This window comes from Sycon ciliatum, chromosome 3 (genome assembly GCF_964019385.1).
Source record: "Sycon ciliatum chromosome 3, ocSycCili1.1, whole genome shotgun sequence".
In the NCBI taxonomy this organism is placed as follows: Eukaryota; Metazoa; Porifera; class Calcarea; order Leucosolenida; family Sycettidae; genus Sycon; species Sycon ciliatum.
In genome coordinates this window covers 38,169,734-38,189,973 of record NC_088645.1, presented here as the reverse complement: position 1 = coordinate 38,189,973, position 20,240 = coordinate 38,169,734, and the positions used below count along the sequence as shown (strand labels likewise).

Below are 20,240 nucleotides of genomic sequence, written 5' to 3'. Positions count from 1 at the left end.
TGAAACAAGTCGTACAAGCACATCCACACGCTTCGCATTTTCTCGCCGGGATAATCCTCCCAAGCATTCTACAATGGCTTCGAGGAGGTCCCTGCGATTCCCCTTGGCGGCAAAGGAGACGTCTGATTGAAGAGAGGCGAAGAAAGCCAGGCAGTCGACATTCTGATCCGGAGCCTGCGCTGGTTGGACGATGACTGAAATGTTTTATCTTGCCATGCGAGCGAAACAAATTTATGTTCTCACGCTGCATAGCTCTATGGGGCCGCGCACCGCAAATACGAGCCTGGCCAGCTTCGGGGCAGCGAGTGCCACGTGACTCCGTGTTCCAGCCACGAGCTTCACTTCGTCACTGTGTCAGTTTCGAGCAAGTAAGTGTTAGTTTTTTTTAATTTGACTCTTGAGTTTCTGTCGGCAACGTCCTCACACGCATGGCGTCCGTGGAGAATCTGTTCGGGATCAACCAAACTAACCTCGACATGAGCGTGGGTTGTCGATGACAGCCTTTGGTGCCGTTCATTGAGCAGGTTCCTGCTCAAAGACAACGTTAAAAAAAGTCACGAAGTTTTAGTACACGGAAGAAGTAGTTTGAGAGTTGAAAATTGCTGTTGTGCGACACTGGCAAAGCATCATTCATTTGGGGGGAGGAAGGAGATACTTCTGACTTACCATGACTGTCATGGAAATTCTCCTTCGACTAAGCCAAACGGAAAGGTATGACTCCGGCACTTGTTCCAAGAGATCCGGTCTAGTAACAGGTTCAGTTGGAGTGCCGATATTCACGGTTTGTCGGACTTGTTCCACATCGTCATCTTCACATGCTCTCACCAGGTCTGGATGAGGTGCATTGGTTGAGAAGTAGTGATCACCGTACTCAGCCAGATCTGGTGGTTGATACTTGTCCTTACTCTCCTCTTCAGATGCTGCTTCCATTGCTACAGTACAAACAGAAGCACATGGAAAAGCAATGTCTCCTAATATGTGGTAAAAATGCATGGTGTATAGGTAAATACTGGGATTGCATGGTGTATAGGTAAATACTGGGATTGCATGGTGTATAGGTAAATACTGGGATTGCATGGTGTATAGGTAAATACTGGGATTGCATGGTGTGTAGGTAAATGCTGGGATTGCATGGTGTATAGGTGAATACTGGGATTGCATGGTGTATATGTAAATACTGGGATTGCATGGTGTGTAGGTAAATGCTGGGATTGCATGGTGTATAGGTAAATACTGGGATTGCATGGTGTATATTTAAATACTGGGATTGCATGGTGTGTAGGTAAATGCTGGGATTGCATGGTGTATAGGTAAATGCTGGGATTGCATGGTGTATAGGTGAATACTGGGATTGCATGGTGTATAGGTAAATACTGGGATTGCATGGTGTGTAGGTAAATACTGGGATTGCATGGCGTATAGGTAAATACTGGGATTGCATGGTGTGTAGGTAAATACTGGGATTGCATGGTGTGTAGGTGAATACAGGGATTGCATGGTGTATAGGTAAATACTGGGATTGCATGGTGTGTAGGTAAATACTGGGATTGCATGGTGTGTAGGTAAATACTGGGATTGCATGGTGTATAGGTAAATACTGGGATTGCATGGTGTGTAGGTAAATACTGGGATTGCATGGTGTGTAGGTGAATACAGGGATTGCATGGTGTATAGGTAAATACTGGGATTGCATGGTGTGTAGGTAAATACTGGGATTGCAGGGTGTATAGGTAAATACTGGGATTGCATGATGTGTAGGTAACTACTGGGATTGCATGGTGTGTAGGTAAATACTGGGATTGCATGATGTGTAGGTAAATACTGGGAGTGCATGGTGTGTAGGTAAATACTGGGATTGCATGGTGTGTAGGTAAATACTGGGATTGCATGGTGCGTAGGTAAGTACTGGGATTGCATGGTGTGTAGATGAACACTGGGATTGCATGGTGTTTAGGTAAATACTGGGATTGCATGGTGTATAGGTAAATACTGGGATTGCATGGTGTGCAGGTTAATACTGGGATTGCATAGTGTGTAGGTAAATACTGGGATTGCATGGTGTGTAGGTAAATACTGGGATTGCATGGTGTGTAGGTAAATACTGGGATTGCATGGTGTGAAGGTAAATACTGGGATTGCATGGTGTGTAGGTAAATACTGGGATTGCATGGTGTGTAGGTAAATACTGGGATTGCATGGTGTGTAGGTAAATACTGGGATTGCATGGTGTGTAGGTCAATACTGGGATTGCATGGTGTGTAGGTAAATACTGGGATTGCATGGTGTATAGGTAAATACTGGGATTACATGGTGTATAGGTAAATACTGGGATTGCATGGTGTGTAGGTAAATACTGGGATTGCATAGTGTGTGTAGGTAAATACTGGGATTGCATCTTGTATAGGTAAATACTGGGATTGCATAGTGTATAGGTAAATACTGGGATTGCATGGTGTGAAGGTAAATACTGGGATTGCATGGTGTGTAGGTAAATACTGGGATTGCATGGTGTGTAGGTAAATACTGGGATTGCATAGTGTATAGGTAAATACTGGGATTGCATGGTGTGAAGGTAAATACTGGGATTGCATGGTGTGTAGGTAAATACTGGGATTGCATAATGTATAGGTAAATACTGGGATTGCATGGTGTGTAGGTAAATACTGGGATTGCATGGTGTGTAGGTAAATACTGGGATTGCATGGTGTGAAGGTAAATACTGGGATTGCATAGTGTATAGGTAAATACTGGGATTGCATGGTGTGTAGGTAAATACTGGGATTGCATGGTGTGTAGGTAAATACTGGGATTGCATAGTGTATAGGTAAATACTGGGATTGCATGGTGTGTAGGTAAATACTGGGATTGCATGGTGTGTAGGTAAATACTGGGATTGCATGGTGTGAAGGTAAATACTGGGATTGCATGGTGTGTAGGTAAATACTGGGATTGCATGGTGTGTAGGTAAATACTGGGATTGCATGGTGTGTAGGTAAATACTGGGATTGCATGGTGTGTAGGTAAATACTGGGATTGCATGGTGTATAGGTTAATACTGGGATTGCATGGTGTGTAGGTAAATACTGGGATTGCATGGTGTGTAGGTAAATACTGGGATTGCATGGTGTATAGGTAAATACTGGGATTGCATGGTGTGTAGGTAAATACTGGGATTGCATGGTGTGTAGGTAAATACTGGGATTCCATGGTGTGTAGGTAAATACTGGGATTGCATGGTGTGTAGGTAAATACTGGGATTGCATGGTGTGTAGGTAAATACTGGGATTGCATGGTGTATAGGTAAATACTGGGATTGCATGGTGTGTAGATTAATACTGGGATTGCATGATGTGTAGGTAACTACTGGTAGTGCATGGTGTGTAGGTAAATACTGGGATTGCATGGTGTGTAGGTAAATACTGGGATTGCATGGTGCGTAGGTAAGTACTGGGATTGCATGGTGTGTAGATGAACACTGGGATTGCATGGTGTTTAGGTAAATACTGGGATTGCATGGTGTATAGGTAAATACTGGGATTGCATGGTGTGCAGGTTAATACTGGGATTGCATAGTGTGTAGGTAAATACTGGGATTGCATGGTGTGTAGGTAAATACTGGGATTGCATGGTGTATAGGTAAATACTGGGATTGCATGGTGTGTAGGTAAATACTGGGATTGCATGGTGTATAGGTAAATACTGGGATTGCATGGTGTGTAGGTAAATACTGGGATTGCATGGTGTGTAGGTAAATACTGGGATTGCATGGTGTATAGGTAAATACTGGGATTGCATGGTGTGTAGGTAAATACTGGGATTGCATGGCGTATAGGTAAATACTGGGATTGCATGGTGTATAGGTAAATACTGGGATTGCATGATGTGTAGGTAAATACTGGGATTGCAAGGTGTAGGTAAATACTGGGATTGCATGGTGTGTAGGTGAATACTGGGATTACATGGTGTGTAGGTAAATACTGGGATTGCATGGTGTGTAGGTTAATACTGGGATTGCATGGTGTGTAGGTAAATACTGGGATTGCATGGTGTGTAGGTAAATACTGGGATTGCATTGTGTATAGGTAAATACTGGGATTGCATGGTGTGTAAGTAAATACTGGGATTGCATGGTGTGTAGGTAAATACTGGGATTGCATGGTGTGTAGGTTAATACTGGGATTGCATAGTGAGTAGGTAAATACTGGGATTGCATGATGTGTAGGTAAATACTGGGATTGCATGTTGTTCGGGTAAATACTGGGATTGCATGGTGTGTAGGTAAATACTGGGATTGCATAGTGGGTAGGTAAATACTGGGATTGCATGGTGTGTAGGTAAATACTGGGATTGCATTGTGTGTAGGTAAATACTGGGATTGCATGGCGCGTAGGTAAGTACTGGGATTGCATGGTGTGAAGGTAAATACTGGGATTGCATGGTGTGTAGGTGAATACTGGGATTGCATGGTGTATAGGTAAATACTGGGATTGCATGGTGTATAGGTCAATACTGGGATTGCAGGGTGTATAGGTTAACCCTTTAACCCTTTCAGCCCTGACCGGAAAATCACCTCCCACTGGGCCAATAATGGCAATTTTTGAAAATGAATATTCTGGTCCAAAAATGATTGGAGATGTTGGGTATGGACATATGCACTGTGAATCCAAAGAAATTTTGTAGGATTTCATTGTACGAGACTCATAACACCATATTTAGATATGCGACTTTAGGCGATTTTTCCTCAAAATTCATTATTTGGGCAATTGACGACAAAGATCAGACAAGCAATGGCAAGCAGTGCTATAACTGGCCAGTGTTGACTTCAGAATGGAGAAATGTCATATAACATGCTTGATATGATCCTGGTGTTCTACGGCAACCTAGACTAGAGTACAGCAACTCGTTTTATACGGCGCTTGCATCATATGCGACTTCGCGATCCAGAATGGGTCTTTCTTTTTCTTGGGCGCCTCGTAAAGCTTGAATCCTCCAGCAGCCCTACCTACTTCAAGACAAAACCATATGATGGACAGTGAAGATGCCGAGTAATTGGAGTAGCAGCCACAGCAACTGCATCAGCTATAATAACAGCCGGTGCAGTGGCAGCGGTTAGCTCACTGTGCTCGGCACATCCCAGGGTGATTCATCTCTGGCCGCACGCGTACGTACGTACGCGGCACAGGTAAAGTCATACTGATGGAGAATGCAGTGCTGCTCATTCTCTGATTTGGACACTCACTGGCAAGACAACCCAGCTATCTAAATAGACTGGAGCATTCCCTAAACAGCCGAGTGCATACTGCGTACTGGTGTACGTACGCATGAAAATTCAAGAAACAATCGGCTGTGCCGATAGTTCTGATAGTGATTCAAAATTGCACAATTGTTGACTATTCTGGATTATTCTGGATTCATATTAGATAGCAATCTCCATCCTGTAGGTGCCTGGCTCTGTACTCAACATACAATACTTACATGTATGTACATCTCTATTGTGATCTGCATGTATGTCTGACCAGTACACTTGACTTCAAATTCAAATATTTCAAAAATCTGACCTTCAAATTTGATCGCAGTTTACTTGAGGAACTTCAGCAAACGGGCTCACGACAGATAGCTCCTGCTCAGAACACCATGCCTAGGTGTCAGAGACTTCAGCATCGCTTTCCAAATCTCTTTGGTCTCCAGCATCCCCTGCGTCCGAGTCAGCTGCGATATTTTGAATAGCAGCAAATTCGTAATCCTCAGAAAACGACTCCAACACAATTTCGCTGTCTCCAGAATCATCCTCAGAGTCATTACCCGCCTCACACTGCTTCACAGGACTCCTTCCATCGACACAGAGTAGTTGAGCTACTTACCTTGCCGAGAAACAGCAGGGCAAGATGACGAAAACGAACTTTGAGCAAAACAATTTATTTGAACGATATGCCAAACATACGCACTTCAAACTCGATGCTCGCGGCTGTTCTGCTGTGCAGACTGGCCACATACGCTGCATACACGTCGACCAGGGCCTTCAGCCCACTGAGGAACAGTTCCAGGCCCCACTGATGTTGAGGCATCAGTACAAACGCGACGTACACTGAAGACGTATATATACGTCGTCAGTGGGGCAGGTGCACACGTCATGACGTATATATACGTCGACAGTGGTGAAAGGGTTAAGAGCCGCCCCATACTTGAATGCGTCGTAAACGACGCATTCAAATGCAAAACTTCAAAAGATCGTAACTCAGTCCAATCTCGCTCAAATCCATCGATCAAAATATCCAGGGCAAAAAGAAAACTCTCACCTGTCGGGAGAAACAGTCCGCGAAGCGCTGCGAGGAACGGTTCCTGAGATAAATCACTCGTAAGTTGAGCCTCGATCGCGGCTATTTCAAAAGCGCGCAGTGCAACTTTAGTATTGAGAATTTTGAGACTTTTCGTCATGCTGGTTTACTCGAATTTGCATGGGTTTCACTGTTGATATTGTCAAGAGTACACAGCAAAAAAATTGGAACTCCACGATCGAGTGAAATGAAATATCTGGAGCGGGACGCAATTGGACGCATTTGGGGCATTTTTCGTACTTTCGCTGCGATCTAGCGCTGGATAGACGGTGTGCTGGCTATCATGATCAACCTCATTCTCTTCCTCTCGCGGAGACCGTTCCAGGACGCCCTAGATTGTGAGGATTGAGTGAGTAGAACTGAAGCTATGATCCGAGGAACACGAAAAAATGCAGAATTTTGAAAATTTCCTGTGGCTCTTAAAGGGTTAATACTGGGATTGCATGATGTGTAGGTAAATACTGGGATTGAATGGTGTATACGTAAATACTGGGATTGTATGGTGTATAGGTAAATACTGGGATTGCATGATGTGTAGGTAAATACTGGGATTGCAAGGTGTAGGTAAATACTGGGATTGCATGGTGTGTAGGTAAATACTGGGATTACATGGTGTGTAGGTTAATACTGGGATTGCATTGTGTGTAGGTAAATACTGGGATTGCGGGGTGTGTAGGTAAATACTGGGATTGCATGGTGTGTAGGTAAATACTGGGATTGCATGGTGTGTAGGTAAATACTGGGATTGCATGGTGTATAGGTTAATACTGGGATTGCATAGTGTGTAGGTAAATACTGGGATTGCATGATGTGTAGGTAAATACTGGTATTGCATGGTGTTCGGGTAAATACTGGGATTGCATGGTGTGTAGGTAAATACTGGGATTGCATAGTGGGTAGGTAGATACTGGGATTGCATGGTGTATAGGTAAATACTGGGATTGCATGATGCGTAGGTAAGTACTGGGATTGCATGGTGTGTAGGTGAATACTGGGATTGCATGGTGTGTAGGTAAATACTGGGATTGCATGGTGTATTGGTAAATATTGGGATTGCATGGTGTATTGGTAAATACTGGGATTGCATGGTGTATAGTTGAATACTGGGATTGCATGGTGTGTAGGTAAATACTGGGATTGCATGGTGTATAGGTAAATACTGGGATTGCATGGTGTGTAGGTAAATACTGGGATTGCACGGTGTGTAGGTAAATACTGGGATTGCATGGTGTGTAGGTAAATACTGAGATTGCATGGTGTGTAGGTAAATACTGGGATTGCATGGTGTATAGGTAAATACTGGGATTGCATGGTGTATACGTAAATACTGGGATTGCATGGTGTATAGGTAAATACCAGGATTGCATGGTTTATAGATAAATACTGGGACAGGGAGCGCAGCATCTTCTTCTGCTAAACATGTATCTGTCAACATGACATCTTTGAAAACTAATGAATCACTTGTTGGCAAAGTCACCATCGGTTGGACCTAGGTCGAAAGGTTGGACTGATCTACATCAAAGCCAGCCAGGCTCTACTAGTGTTATAGCAGTGACGATATAGGGACTGTAAAGTGTGTTCAGCACTGGCAGACCTAGATAACTGCTTTCTGGTACACAAACTTGACTAGGGGTAGGTTTTAGTAGGTCTGTCATGTGCACTGCACAACATAATACCTCTATAATTATGAAAGCAAAATAGTGAGCAGTGGATAGCAAGCATTGTGTTGTTATGCACATGCATACTTAGTGCATCACACATACCCACACCCCTTGGCACTTGCAGACACGCAGGCTGTTCTAGAACTACCTAGTGATGTTAGTTGTAATGACATTCCCCAAACTGTCTTTGTCTAGGCAAGTATGCATGTGGATGTATGATGTTGTAGTCAGGAGTCATTTTGCCAGGCCTCTTGTTTATCTCTTTGATAGGGTACTGCTGCTAGGGCTCTAGCAACAAGGCGAAACGGTCGCAGACTAGTGCAGTGCAATGGCGAACCACTCTCATGCAATGTTATGTGCTTAATCTTTCACAATCCAGAAGATCTACTCTTGGCTTGGTCGCTGGTACTGGTTTTCCAATATTGCAGCCAACATTGCTTCATATCTGTAACCATCCCCGATCTCCGATCTGCTCATTTTCTCAGAGTCGGTGATGTTTTTTCAGGATTTGCAGATATTGATGCGCCGGATTGCGGCACAGGCCAACCTGTGTGTCTGTGGGTCTTCGGCTATCGACAACATAGTCAAAAAGCTCTTGTCTCAGGGTGCAGCCACTCGTAGCAAATAAATTCTCAGTCGGATGAAGCTCGGTAGATCTACCGAAGACGGCTTGTCAAATAAGCATGAGTGCGCTCGTATTTTTTTGGAGCGAAAATCATGGAAAACACAAACTTCACGTGAACATTCGCAGAAATATTCGCAAGCCTAGGCGCGAAATCCATGCGAACGTTTGCTCTGCAGAACCTCTCTACTAAGTTTTTTTCCACTCCCGAGGCAGTACCTCTTATCCGAGTTCCACTGCCTCTCATATGGAGCCGTACGAATGAATATGTCCGACTTGCTCTAACCGAACGCCAATAAAAGCAGTGGACTCTGCAATGACCCTTGAAATCAAGTCCCACAGTTTTGTTCCTCCATAAGCTAAAGCAATCATTTCACTCACCAGTGCCACCAGCAGGTTGTTGGGATTGGCGGCCGGAGCTCTCATCCTTGCTGGACTCTTGCTCCATTGGTAACAATAGCCTTCACCAATGTTGTCACCACACGGCTACCTGAAACACAGCAACACACACTGGAATAAGCTGCCAGAAGAAATCCGCTGTCTGACATCTGTTGACCGCTTTACTGTTGCTGTGTGTAGACACAATCTGAATCCCAAGTATTCTGTGCAAGGTATACCGAAATTTTGCAACTAGCTTCTACTGTTCCTGTTTGCATTATTTTTATTATTGACTTTATCATGTCCCTTCCTCCCTCTTTCATATCAGCCACCTTCACTTTCTTTCCCCAGGAGCCTCCCCTTGATAGGAATCCATTTGGTTCTGGAGAATCCTTGAAAATAATAATCAATATATTATGTAAACAAGCGAAGAAACACATGAGAACGAGTTATGCAGCAACTATCCACGACTGTAACGAGATGATAAACGGTCAGAAAGTTGGATAATAGGGCACAAAACTGACAGGCCACTGAGACATTCAGCGACCCGAGACCTAGCTCTAACACATCTCCAGTGCGCAAACCAACATCCTTCCAACTTGGAAGGTTCATGGTTACGTAGGACCGAAGAGGGGAAGGTGAGCGCAGGGAAAATGTGCACAAGCTACGTCCCGCGGCAACAAAGAATGCCGACTATTACAGGACGATGATGAGACCAGTTAATAACATGACAAAGTGGTCTGACTACAATTTTAAGCAGCAAAGCAACACACCACCCAACTTGGGTGGGTCAGCAATATCGAAGATAAAGGAAAGGGGAAGCTTTGCGAAGACGAATTGTACAAAACCGGACGCCAATATCTAACGGTACTCCTCATGCACGACACTATTGTGGACGAGTTGACTACAATAACAAGTAGTTCCACACGACGTACGTTTTGCGGTGTTGTTAGTGACGGCTCATCAGGTGTGCACAATTTAAACTCGGATACTGAGCCAGTAAACAAATGTAAAAAAGAGAAGAAAGGCATGAGAACGAGTTATGCATAACTCGTTCTCATGTGTTTCTTCTATTTTTTACATTTTATTACTGGCTCAGTATCCGAGTTTAAATATATTATGTAAAATCACTACAATCACGTTTACACTGTGGTAAACTACCATGTATAGCCACACCCACACATTACCAACTACCATGTATAGCCACACCCACACATTACCAACTACCATGTATAGCCATACCCACACATTACCAACTACCATGTATAGCCACACCCACACATTACCAACTACCATGTATAGCCACACCCACACATTACCAACTACCATGTATAGCCACACCCACACATTACCAACTACCATGTATAGCCACACCCACACATTACCAACTACCATGTATAGCCACACCCACACATTACCAACTACCATGTATAGCCATACCCACACATTACCAACTACCATGTATAGCCACACCCACACATTACCAACTACCATGTATAGCCACACCCACACATTACCAACTACCATGTATAGCCACACCCACACATTACCAACTACCATGTATAGCCACACCCACACATTACCAACTACCATGTATAGCCACACCCACACATTACCAACTACCATGTATAGCCACACCCACACATTGCCAACTACCATGTATAGCCACACCCACACATTACCAACTACCATGTATAGCCACACCCACACATTACCAACTACCATGTATAGCCACACCCACACATTGCCAACTACCATGTATAGCCACACCCACACATTACCAACTACCATGTATAGCCACACCCACACATTACCAACTACCATGTATAGCCACACCCACACATTACCAACTACCATGTATAGCCACACCCACACATTACCAACTACCATGTATAGCCACACCCACACATTTCCAACCACCATGTATAGCCACACCCACACATTACCAACTACCATGTATAGCCACACCCACACATTACCAACTACCATGTATAGCCACACCCACACATTACCAACTACCATGTATAGCCACACCCACACATTACCAAATACCATGTATAGCCACACCCACACATTACCAAATACCATGTATAGCCACACCCACACATTACCAACTACCATGTATAGCCACACCCACACATTACCAACTACCATGTATAGCCACACCCACACATTACCAACTACCATGTATAGCCACACCCACACATTGCCAACTACCATGTATATCCACACACACACATTACCAACTACCATGTATAGCCACACCCACACATTACCAACTACCATGTATAGCCACACCCACACATTACCAACTACCATGTATAGCCACACCCACACATTACCAACTACCATGTATAGCCACACCCACACATTACCAACTACCATGTATAGCCACACCCACACATTACCAACTACCATGTATAGCCACACCCACACATTACCAACTACCATGTATAGCCACACCCACACATTACCAACTACCATGTATAGCCACACCCACACATTACCAACTACCATGCATAGCCACACCCACACATTGCCAACTACCAACACCTCTACACACTATTACATATTCAACGATCCCATCGAGAGAGCTTGGAAGCTCAGGGCCCTACGCTATGTTTTTTGGTTAGCTCACCATACATGTTATTAGAACTGATGTAAATGTTTTTTTTTCATTGATTGGCTACATCAAACTTTCTCTTTGCAGTCGAGGGTAATACTACACCGTCTGCCACCCTGATGATCTAGGCAAAATGTTATAAATTTTTCATTTCTCCTAATGTTTTTTCAAGACATAACCTAGGATTCGAACACGCACTATCGCCCTGCATGCAATCCCCGATACACTTCGCATACATACTCATTCTTCCAAGTTGCTTCACGTTATGATCTTGCATTTAAAAGCCCTATTTGAATATTGTTGCCATGGCCATCTGTCTTTGATGGTATGGTACAGGACAGGTACGGGATAGCGCCAGGCATGCCAACGGCACAAACAAACAAACAAACACGGAACGGGAGAGCTTGGAAGCTCAGGGCCCTACGCTATGCTTTTATGCTTTTTTGCCTAGCTCATTGTACATGTTATTGGAACTGATGGAAATGTTTTTTTCCGTTGATTGGCCACATCATTATATTGCAAAAACGTTTTATTAACGAGTTATTATTACAGGGTGCGACAGAGCTCTCGGCCATTGTAGAAATGTTGAGTCACCTCCATCATTACACTGCGCTCTTTAGCTGACTAGACTCTCCTGCACACAACCATCACCATTGCGAGGACACTTCCGTAGACGATATTGATAAAATCCTACAGACAGCAGTTTTGCTAATACATAGCTCATCAGTGAGGGTAGATGTTGAATGATTAGAAAATATAAACCAAACTGCTACTATATCGGGGGTTTCCACATACAAAACTGGCATAGCTGAGGTGATAACGCGGGAAAAGGAAAGTGTGAAGTACTGTTGACGCGCATTGGACATGCATGCAGCGTCGAAAATTCGGCGCGGAAAATCAATCACTATTCAATGCAGAAATAACGGGCCAGAATCAGAGTACTATGTAGCTAGTGAGAGTCTGTGTACTAGTATTGCAGTTGACCGAGCGCCATGAAGGTCTGCGAACGCACCTCACGACCCGCCGACGTCGACAGCCACATCAGCCCCTGGGGCATGACACTGTACTTCTCGCCCGTCGCGCCAAGACGCTTGGCAGTCACTAGGCTTCATGCCAACGATATTGTCCGCAAGCTACCTTGTTATCTGCCCATCACCCACTGCCGCTGACACCCTGGGAGGCCCCGCGCCCAGTATATCATCGTCAGAGCTGTGTCGACGGTACAACAACGCTGGTCGAAACAAACAGTTGGTCGTATGGTATTGCGTCCTCAGGATTGTCCCTTGGCTCGTCTTGTCCCTCTTCTTGCTCTGACGCTAACGGCGCACCTATCATATTATTACAGAGGGACAAAACAAGTTCCTTTTCCTGCGTTATTACCTCAGCTATGCCAGTTTTGTATGTGGAAACCCCCTATATATTAGCAGTTTGGTCCATATTTTCTAATCATTCAACATCTAACTTCACTGATGAGCTATGTATTAGCGAAACAGCTGTCTGAAGGATTTTATCAATATCCTCTACAGAAGTGTCCTCGCAATGGTGATGGTTGTGTGCAGGAAGGTCTAGTCGGCTAAAGAGCGCAGTGTAATGATGGAGGTGACTCAACATTTTGAATATGAGTTAGGCAAAAGTATTTGCAGAATTTTTTGCGGGTTGTTTTATTTCTCTAATTTCATCCACTTTTGGTTTGCACCTTGTTTTCTTTTTATCTCTTTCAAATTTTGGAAATTTTGGCCGGTGAGAAACCAAACTTTTCGCCGTCATTAAACTTTGGCCGATTGGAGTTTTCAAAAAGAAATCAATCGGTATTTTTTGCTCTAACATGCATCCATTGCTCAATCATGCATCATTTGCCTCTATGACAAACTTTGGCATGCGATTTACTTTGGCCGGTTGGTGCCAAGCGGCGAAATCAGCGAAATTAAATCGCCAGCGAAAATTAGTTGATTTTAATACAGACATTGGATTTTCTGGCCTTTTGTAGTCATACATTGACCTGTTGAGCCAATGAGGTAAAATTATATTCCATACATTACGATACAATACAATAATACAAAAATACGTATCCTGTGCGACCACAAAAGAGGCTGCAGATTTCGTTTTTCTGCGCGTCGACGGGATGTCTGTCCTGACGTTTCCTGGGACCGGCGCTGACTCTGCCGATCACGGGCGTTCTGGAGTCGACGGGATGTCTGTCCTGACGTTTCCTGGGACCGGCGCTGACTCTGCCGATCATGGCCGTTCTGGACTGTCCTGACGTTTCCTGGGACCGGCGCTGACTCTGCCGCTCACGGGCGTTCTGGAGTCGACGGGATCTCTCTTCCGACGTTTCCTGTGACCGGCGCTTATTTTGGAGACGACGGGATCTCTCTTCCAAAGTATGTTTTTGCTGACGCATCCTATTACCTATTCGGCAACTAACGTCCATTCTAACTTTATTTCCTCCTCGTCTCCCTATTTCTTTCCAAATCTCCCTGTACATCAGGGAGTTGTATACATACTACGACGAATATTGTGGCCCGCTGCTTGTACGGGACGGTACGGGACAGATACGGGAGCCAGCAAATATTGTAGCCAGCTGTTATGTACAATCCTGTATGAGCGTAGAGCCTATGTAGTCACAGATACAGGACAGATACATGACAGATACAGGATAGCTCCAGGCGTGACACAAACACACAAACACACAAACAAACAAACAAACAAATACCAAATTAAAGCTGTGTTGACCCTGGCTAGCGCCAGACGTTACTGGAGTAACGTCTTCTTCATAGCTACGGGAATTAAAGCTGTGTGTACCCTGGCTAGCCCCAGATGTTACTGAAGTAACGTCTTTTGCATAGATCCGGGAATAAAAGAGGGTTTATCATCTGACAAACGCTCTATTTAGTTGCTATTCACTCTTTAGATGAAAATTCTTTTATTAATGATGTCGAAAAATGATTGACGATTCGGGCCAGTCACCCATCATCAGAACAATGTACAAGGAGCGAACCTGGCCTTTTATAACAAAATCAAGCGAGAGCGTACGTAAAACACACACAATAGCCGTATGCAATTGAGTGTCAGAATTTTCATGTACAACCGACAAGGAGAAGTGCGCTGCTTTTGCATGCATACTCACTCTTTCAGCAAAACCCCTTTTATTCCCGTAGCTATGCAAAAGACGTTACTTCAGTGACGTATAGCGCTAGCCAGGGTCCACACAGCTTTAATTCCCTGTGTGTTTGTTTGTTTGTGCCGTCGGCATGCCTTGCGCTATCCCGTACCTGTTCCGTACCGTACTATCAAGGTGTGTTTTTTTTTGTTTGTGCCATCGGCATGCCTGCCGCTATCCCGTACCTGTCCCGTACCGCACCATCAAGGTGTGTGTTTGTTTGTTTGTGTTGGCGCTATCTCGTACCTGCCCCGTAAAGTAACATCAAAGACAGCTGGCCACAACATTCAAACAGGGCTTTGAAATGCAAGATCATAACGTGAAGCAACTTAGAAGAACGAGTATGTACAAGTATGCGAAGTGTATAAGGGGAATGCATGTAGGGCGATAGTGCGGGTTCAAATCCTGGGTTATGTCTTTAAAAAAGAAATAGGAGAAAGGAATTTTTTTAACATCCCTATGCTTTTTTTGCCTAGGTCATCAAGGTGGTAGACGGTGTGGTATTGCCCTCGAATGCAAAGAGAAAGTTTATTTCTTTCGCTCAGGCCCTGCGCTATGCTTTTTTGCCTAGCTCATCATGAATGTTATTCGAACAGATGGAAACCTTTTGCAATACAATGATGCAGCCGATCAGTTCGTTGTGGTATGGTTAGGAATTGTAGCCATTAATTTGTTTCTGGTTTTAGAGTTCGGATCGGAGCAGCCGTTCTAAAATTCAATTTGATCCTATCCGCCATGGTCCATGTCAAACACTACTGTAAAACTGGAAAGTCTAACAAAACAAAAAGTTTAACGGTTTTGTAATTTTGGCATGATTACGTGCAGAAAGTTTAAAGATGGCTACCTGCCCCCCCCCCCCCCCCCCTCTGTTTGCGCATCTTCACACAGACATCTAGCGATAATGTATTTTTCAAATAACGAAACACAATTGGTTGTTAAAACGTAAGACTTTGTGACTCGTTAGACTTTCCGGTTTTACAGTAGTTATAAACACAAGTTCTGGGAGCAAACGTCTCTCTGTCCCGTAAGCTGCCACATACCAACTAAATACAATACCATGCACTTCACGCGAGCTGACTTGCACGATGTGGCCCTTTTCACGAACCCAGACAAAGGGTTTGAAGAAGGGCTGAGGCTTCCTGCAGCTTCATCTGTGAAAAGAATTCGGGTGGACACACCCATTCCCATAGCGCTGAACATCACATCCGAACCAGTTCCGTTATTAAAAAAAAAAACGGAACTATAAAAAATTAACGGAACTGGTTCGGATGTGATGTGCAACGCTATGGGAGTGGTTGTGTCCACCCGAATTATTTTGCCAGACAAAGGGATTGGTCTATTATAACGCATGTACAAAGTCACTAGAGTACACCCGCAGCAGAGATGAAGGCGACAGCGCCACACATCAATACGGATGACGTATAGCATGTCCTACAACAGTACGATGAAATTGTGGGAGAAACCAGCGACCGCTTGGGAACGATGAACATTACAACAGTGATATTGTGAGTGATAGTCAGGCCAAGTTTCTGAATATCAGTAGCGAGTGCTATCCTGAGCATTATGTTAGCATTATGAAAGCATAGACAGGATGCGTATTACAGGAGACCCAAGTTGCTGAAGACCAGTAGTCATTTGCTGACAACGTAAAGAATAACTAAATCCGTAGCCTCTTTTGCCGTCGGAAAGGATGCGTACCATAGGAGACTGTAAAGTTATGTAATGGGCTCCACAGGTAACCATGCATTTGGCCGTCAGCAACAGTTAAGCACAAGAACACTATCAAGGCAAGGACATTATTGTATTACAGTTGAACATCGATTATCCGCACATCGACTATCCGACCATTCGATTATCCGTAACAGTTTTTTTGGGCGCACGTGCCGTAGAGTACGCACTGTGCATGTAGTGAGCCATTCAAAAATACGAAAATTTTGAAAAGTAAAAAGGTCCTGCGGCTAGTAATAACCACTGAAAGTGTGTGAGTGACAGTTTTTTCTTATCCGGAACATTTGCCTTATCTGAACGCCGCCTGACAGTTGTCTGCCCAGAGGTGGTCGGATAATCGATGTTCAACTGTATTGTGTTGTATCGTATTGTATGGAATATATTTTACCTCATTGGCTTGACAGGTCAATGTATTAACTAGCTGCCACAAATCAGGCGCGGGATTACAGCAAAGTCCACCCCAAGCCCAATATGCGAGTAAATTCCACCATCAATGCCATTCCACTCTCATCTATCACAGAAAGCTCTTCTCGAGGCGATTCAAACGTCAGCCAACTACGTCATTATCATGTGCTCAGTCGATCAAAGAGCACACGAATAAGGATTTCCTCCTAAAATGATGAAGAAATCAATCAAAGTATTTCAATAACCTACGAGGAGACAATAGTCGTAAAATGGCAATGAACGAGAGAGCTTGGATGCGCGGGGCCCTACGCTATGCTTTTTTTGCCTTGATGACCTAGACAAAAAAAGCATACGGATATTATAAACTCATATAAATTTTTCCTTTTTTTTAAAGACATAACCTGGGATTCGAACCCGCACTATCGCCGTGCATGCATCCCCCGATACACTTCGCGCACAAACTAATTCTTCCAAGTTGCTTCACGTTATCATCTTGCATTTGAAAGCCCTATTTGAATATGCATTGTGGCCAGCCGTCTTTGATAGCACGGTATGGTACGGGACAGGTACGGGACAGATACGGGACAGGTACGGGACAGATACGGGACAGGTACGGGACAGGTACGGGGCAGGTACGGGATAGGTACGGTCGAGGGTAATACGACACCGTCTACCGCCTTGATAACCTAGGCAAAAAAGCATAGAGATGTTATAAATTTTTCAATTTTCCTATTTTTTTAGCATAAGGCCACACCAAGTTAATTCTATGTTTCGCGTCGGATATTTTCTGGAAAAGGCACGCGGGCGGAAAAAAACAAAAACAGAAGAAAAAACAAAACTCCATTCTATGTGTACTGAGCCACGTTGCACACAGAATACCACTACTAAACTGTCACTTCTATCCAAAACGACAACAAGTCGTCACAGGACAGCTGGCAGACTGGGCTGGAGCCATACAGAGATTTCATGGATGGCTCCTCCTGCATTTTGACATGAGTCGAGTGGGATCCCGCTCCATCACAAACGTGGAAAATCTCGAAGTCCTGGACACCTGGAATCTCCGCTCGCTTGGTGAGCAGGCCCTAGGCCTACCGCACGGCTTGGAAAAATAGAAATTTTCATCTCTCGCACCTTCTACTTACCATCGCCTGGAATGCAAGATTATCGAAAAGCTGATAACCTCTGATCTGCCATACTGGCTAGAGAATGTTCGCCAGAACAGCCATCGATTGGCTCGTCTAGGTTCTTTTTTTTTTCTTGTAAAGGATTCGAATAGGTACGCGGGCGGGTGACGCGAAACATAGAGATAACTTGGTGTGGCCTAACCTGGGATTAGAACCCGCACTATCGCCCTACATGCATTCCCCCATACACTTCGCATCCATACTCATTCTACCAAGTTGGATCTTGCGTTTGAAACCCCTATTTGAATAATGCGCCCAGCTGTATGTGGCCAGCTGTGTTTGATGGTACGGTACGGTACGGGACAGACACGGGATAGCGCCGGGCGTGACACAAACACACAAACACCAAATTGAAGCTGTGTGGACCCTGGCTAGCGCCAGACGTTACTGAAGTTACGTCTTCTGCATAGCTACGGGAATAAAACTAATAATTGTGCACTCATGAGTAGGGGTGCACGGATTATGCTCGCACGCAACCGATATTATGCTTTCGGGCAATTCCCGCGGAACTTCGAAAGTATTCTCCCAAAATATTGAAACAATTCTCCAGAATTCCCCCCCCCCCCCAAAAAAAGACCCCCAGCACGAACCGTGCCTTGCACATGCTCTTTAGTATGCAAAATAGACTGTCAGGCACGTGATCACTGCATGCAGGATCTGATGTACTAGATGTACTAGATGTACATGACTGATTGTACACAGCTACTATGTCCAGTGTCCGGGTATTGCTGCATGACTGTACATGTACGTGCGTCCATGGATGCCCGCTTCTTCTCTGGCAGATAAAATTTGACAGAATTCCACCAAAACTCTTCTGACGATCAATGGATATGACAAAAGATCGATAGAATTCCCCTAAAATTCCCAACATTTTCTCGACGATAGTACTCCCAAATTATTCCGGGAATAATCCGCGCACCCCTACTCATGAGCCATAACCATGAACAGTCGAATGTCACTCATCCGGTCGCCAGTTATCTGAGCACGTCAGTTATCCGACAAGTCCGGGAGTGGTAATTTTATGACTCTCAACAGTAAAATTCTAAAAATAAAAAAATGGACTTTTAATATGGCAATAAGTAGGACGAGCTGAAGCGACATGTGGACTACTTTATTAACAATGTAAGCGATGGAGACGATGCAAGAAACAACCTAAAGGGTAAGGAAGAAATACATGTAAGAAGAAAAAGGCAATGGAAAAAAAGATGATTCGAACAAGTTTGCCACTTGTGCCTAAATGTGTTTTGTCACCTTCTTGTTTTTTATTGTTATTATTATCATTCGTTCTCACTTTTTTTGTTTTTGTTGCTGATACACACTTGTCACGCTTAGTTCTTACTTGTATACCCTTGTTTTCTGCACACTTTTGTGAGAAATGGCACCTCGATATTCCAGTGCTGTCATTGTATCGTGTGACCCTACCTTGATTGCTATATTATTTCCTTTGTTCTCATTTTGTTCTTTAGTACAACGGTGATTCCTGAAGAGTGTTGTACAAAAACTTGTTCGAATCATCTTTTTTTCCATTGCCTTTTTCTTCTTACATGTATTTCTTCCTTACCCTTTAGGTTGTTTCTTGCATCGTCTCCATCGCTTACATTGTTAATAAAGTAGTCCACATGTTGCTTCAGCTCCTCCTACTTATTGCCATATTAAAATTATTGTCTCCTCGTCGAATTTTTAAATGAACTCTTGTTTTTGTTTTTTGTATATTAAACGGTGAAATATGCATTTACTTGAAGTAGATGTGGTCAAGTATGCTAACATGTATGTGTACATGGAATATGCATGAATATATTTGGGTATTGTGTACATAAATTAGTGAAATCCAGCATTGTATGCACATATAATGGATATCAGTTATCCAACATATTCAGTTATCCAACATGCCTGATTCCCGAAGTGGTCGGATAAGTGACATTCGACTGTACATGTAACATTTTGTTTTTTCTGGTCAATGGTCAACGGTTCCGATTGGAAGGTGTCCTTTCTTTGGAATTTGACGAAATTATTCATCGACTAATTTTCTCTGCTTGCAAAGCACACGGATTGAGAGTGAGTAGGTACTGCAGCAGCCGAAAAACCTTCGCGTTTGAATTGCCGTTGCTGCGCTTCACTACGAACAATACAATACCATGCGGACA

At 43.9% G+C, this 20,240-nt stretch overlaps 1 protein-coding gene across 1 annotated transcript in view; it reads right to left on the bottom strand.

Annotated features, from left to right (window-relative positions):
• LOC135813056 (uncharacterized) overlaps positions 1-20,240 on the bottom strand; it is a 55,343-nt gene that overhangs the window by 24,832 nt on the left and 10,271 nt on the right. The window contains exons 3-4 of the mRNA XM_065326275.1: positions 9,000-9,108; positions 667-932 (exon numbers count right to left, since the gene is read on the bottom strand). Of these exons, the coding sequence (XP_065182347.1) occupies positions 667-932; positions 9,000-9,066 (333 nt within the window). The 5' untranslated portion in view covers positions 9,067-9,108. The remainder of the gene's footprint in view (positions 1-666; positions 933-8,999; positions 9,109-20,240) is intronic.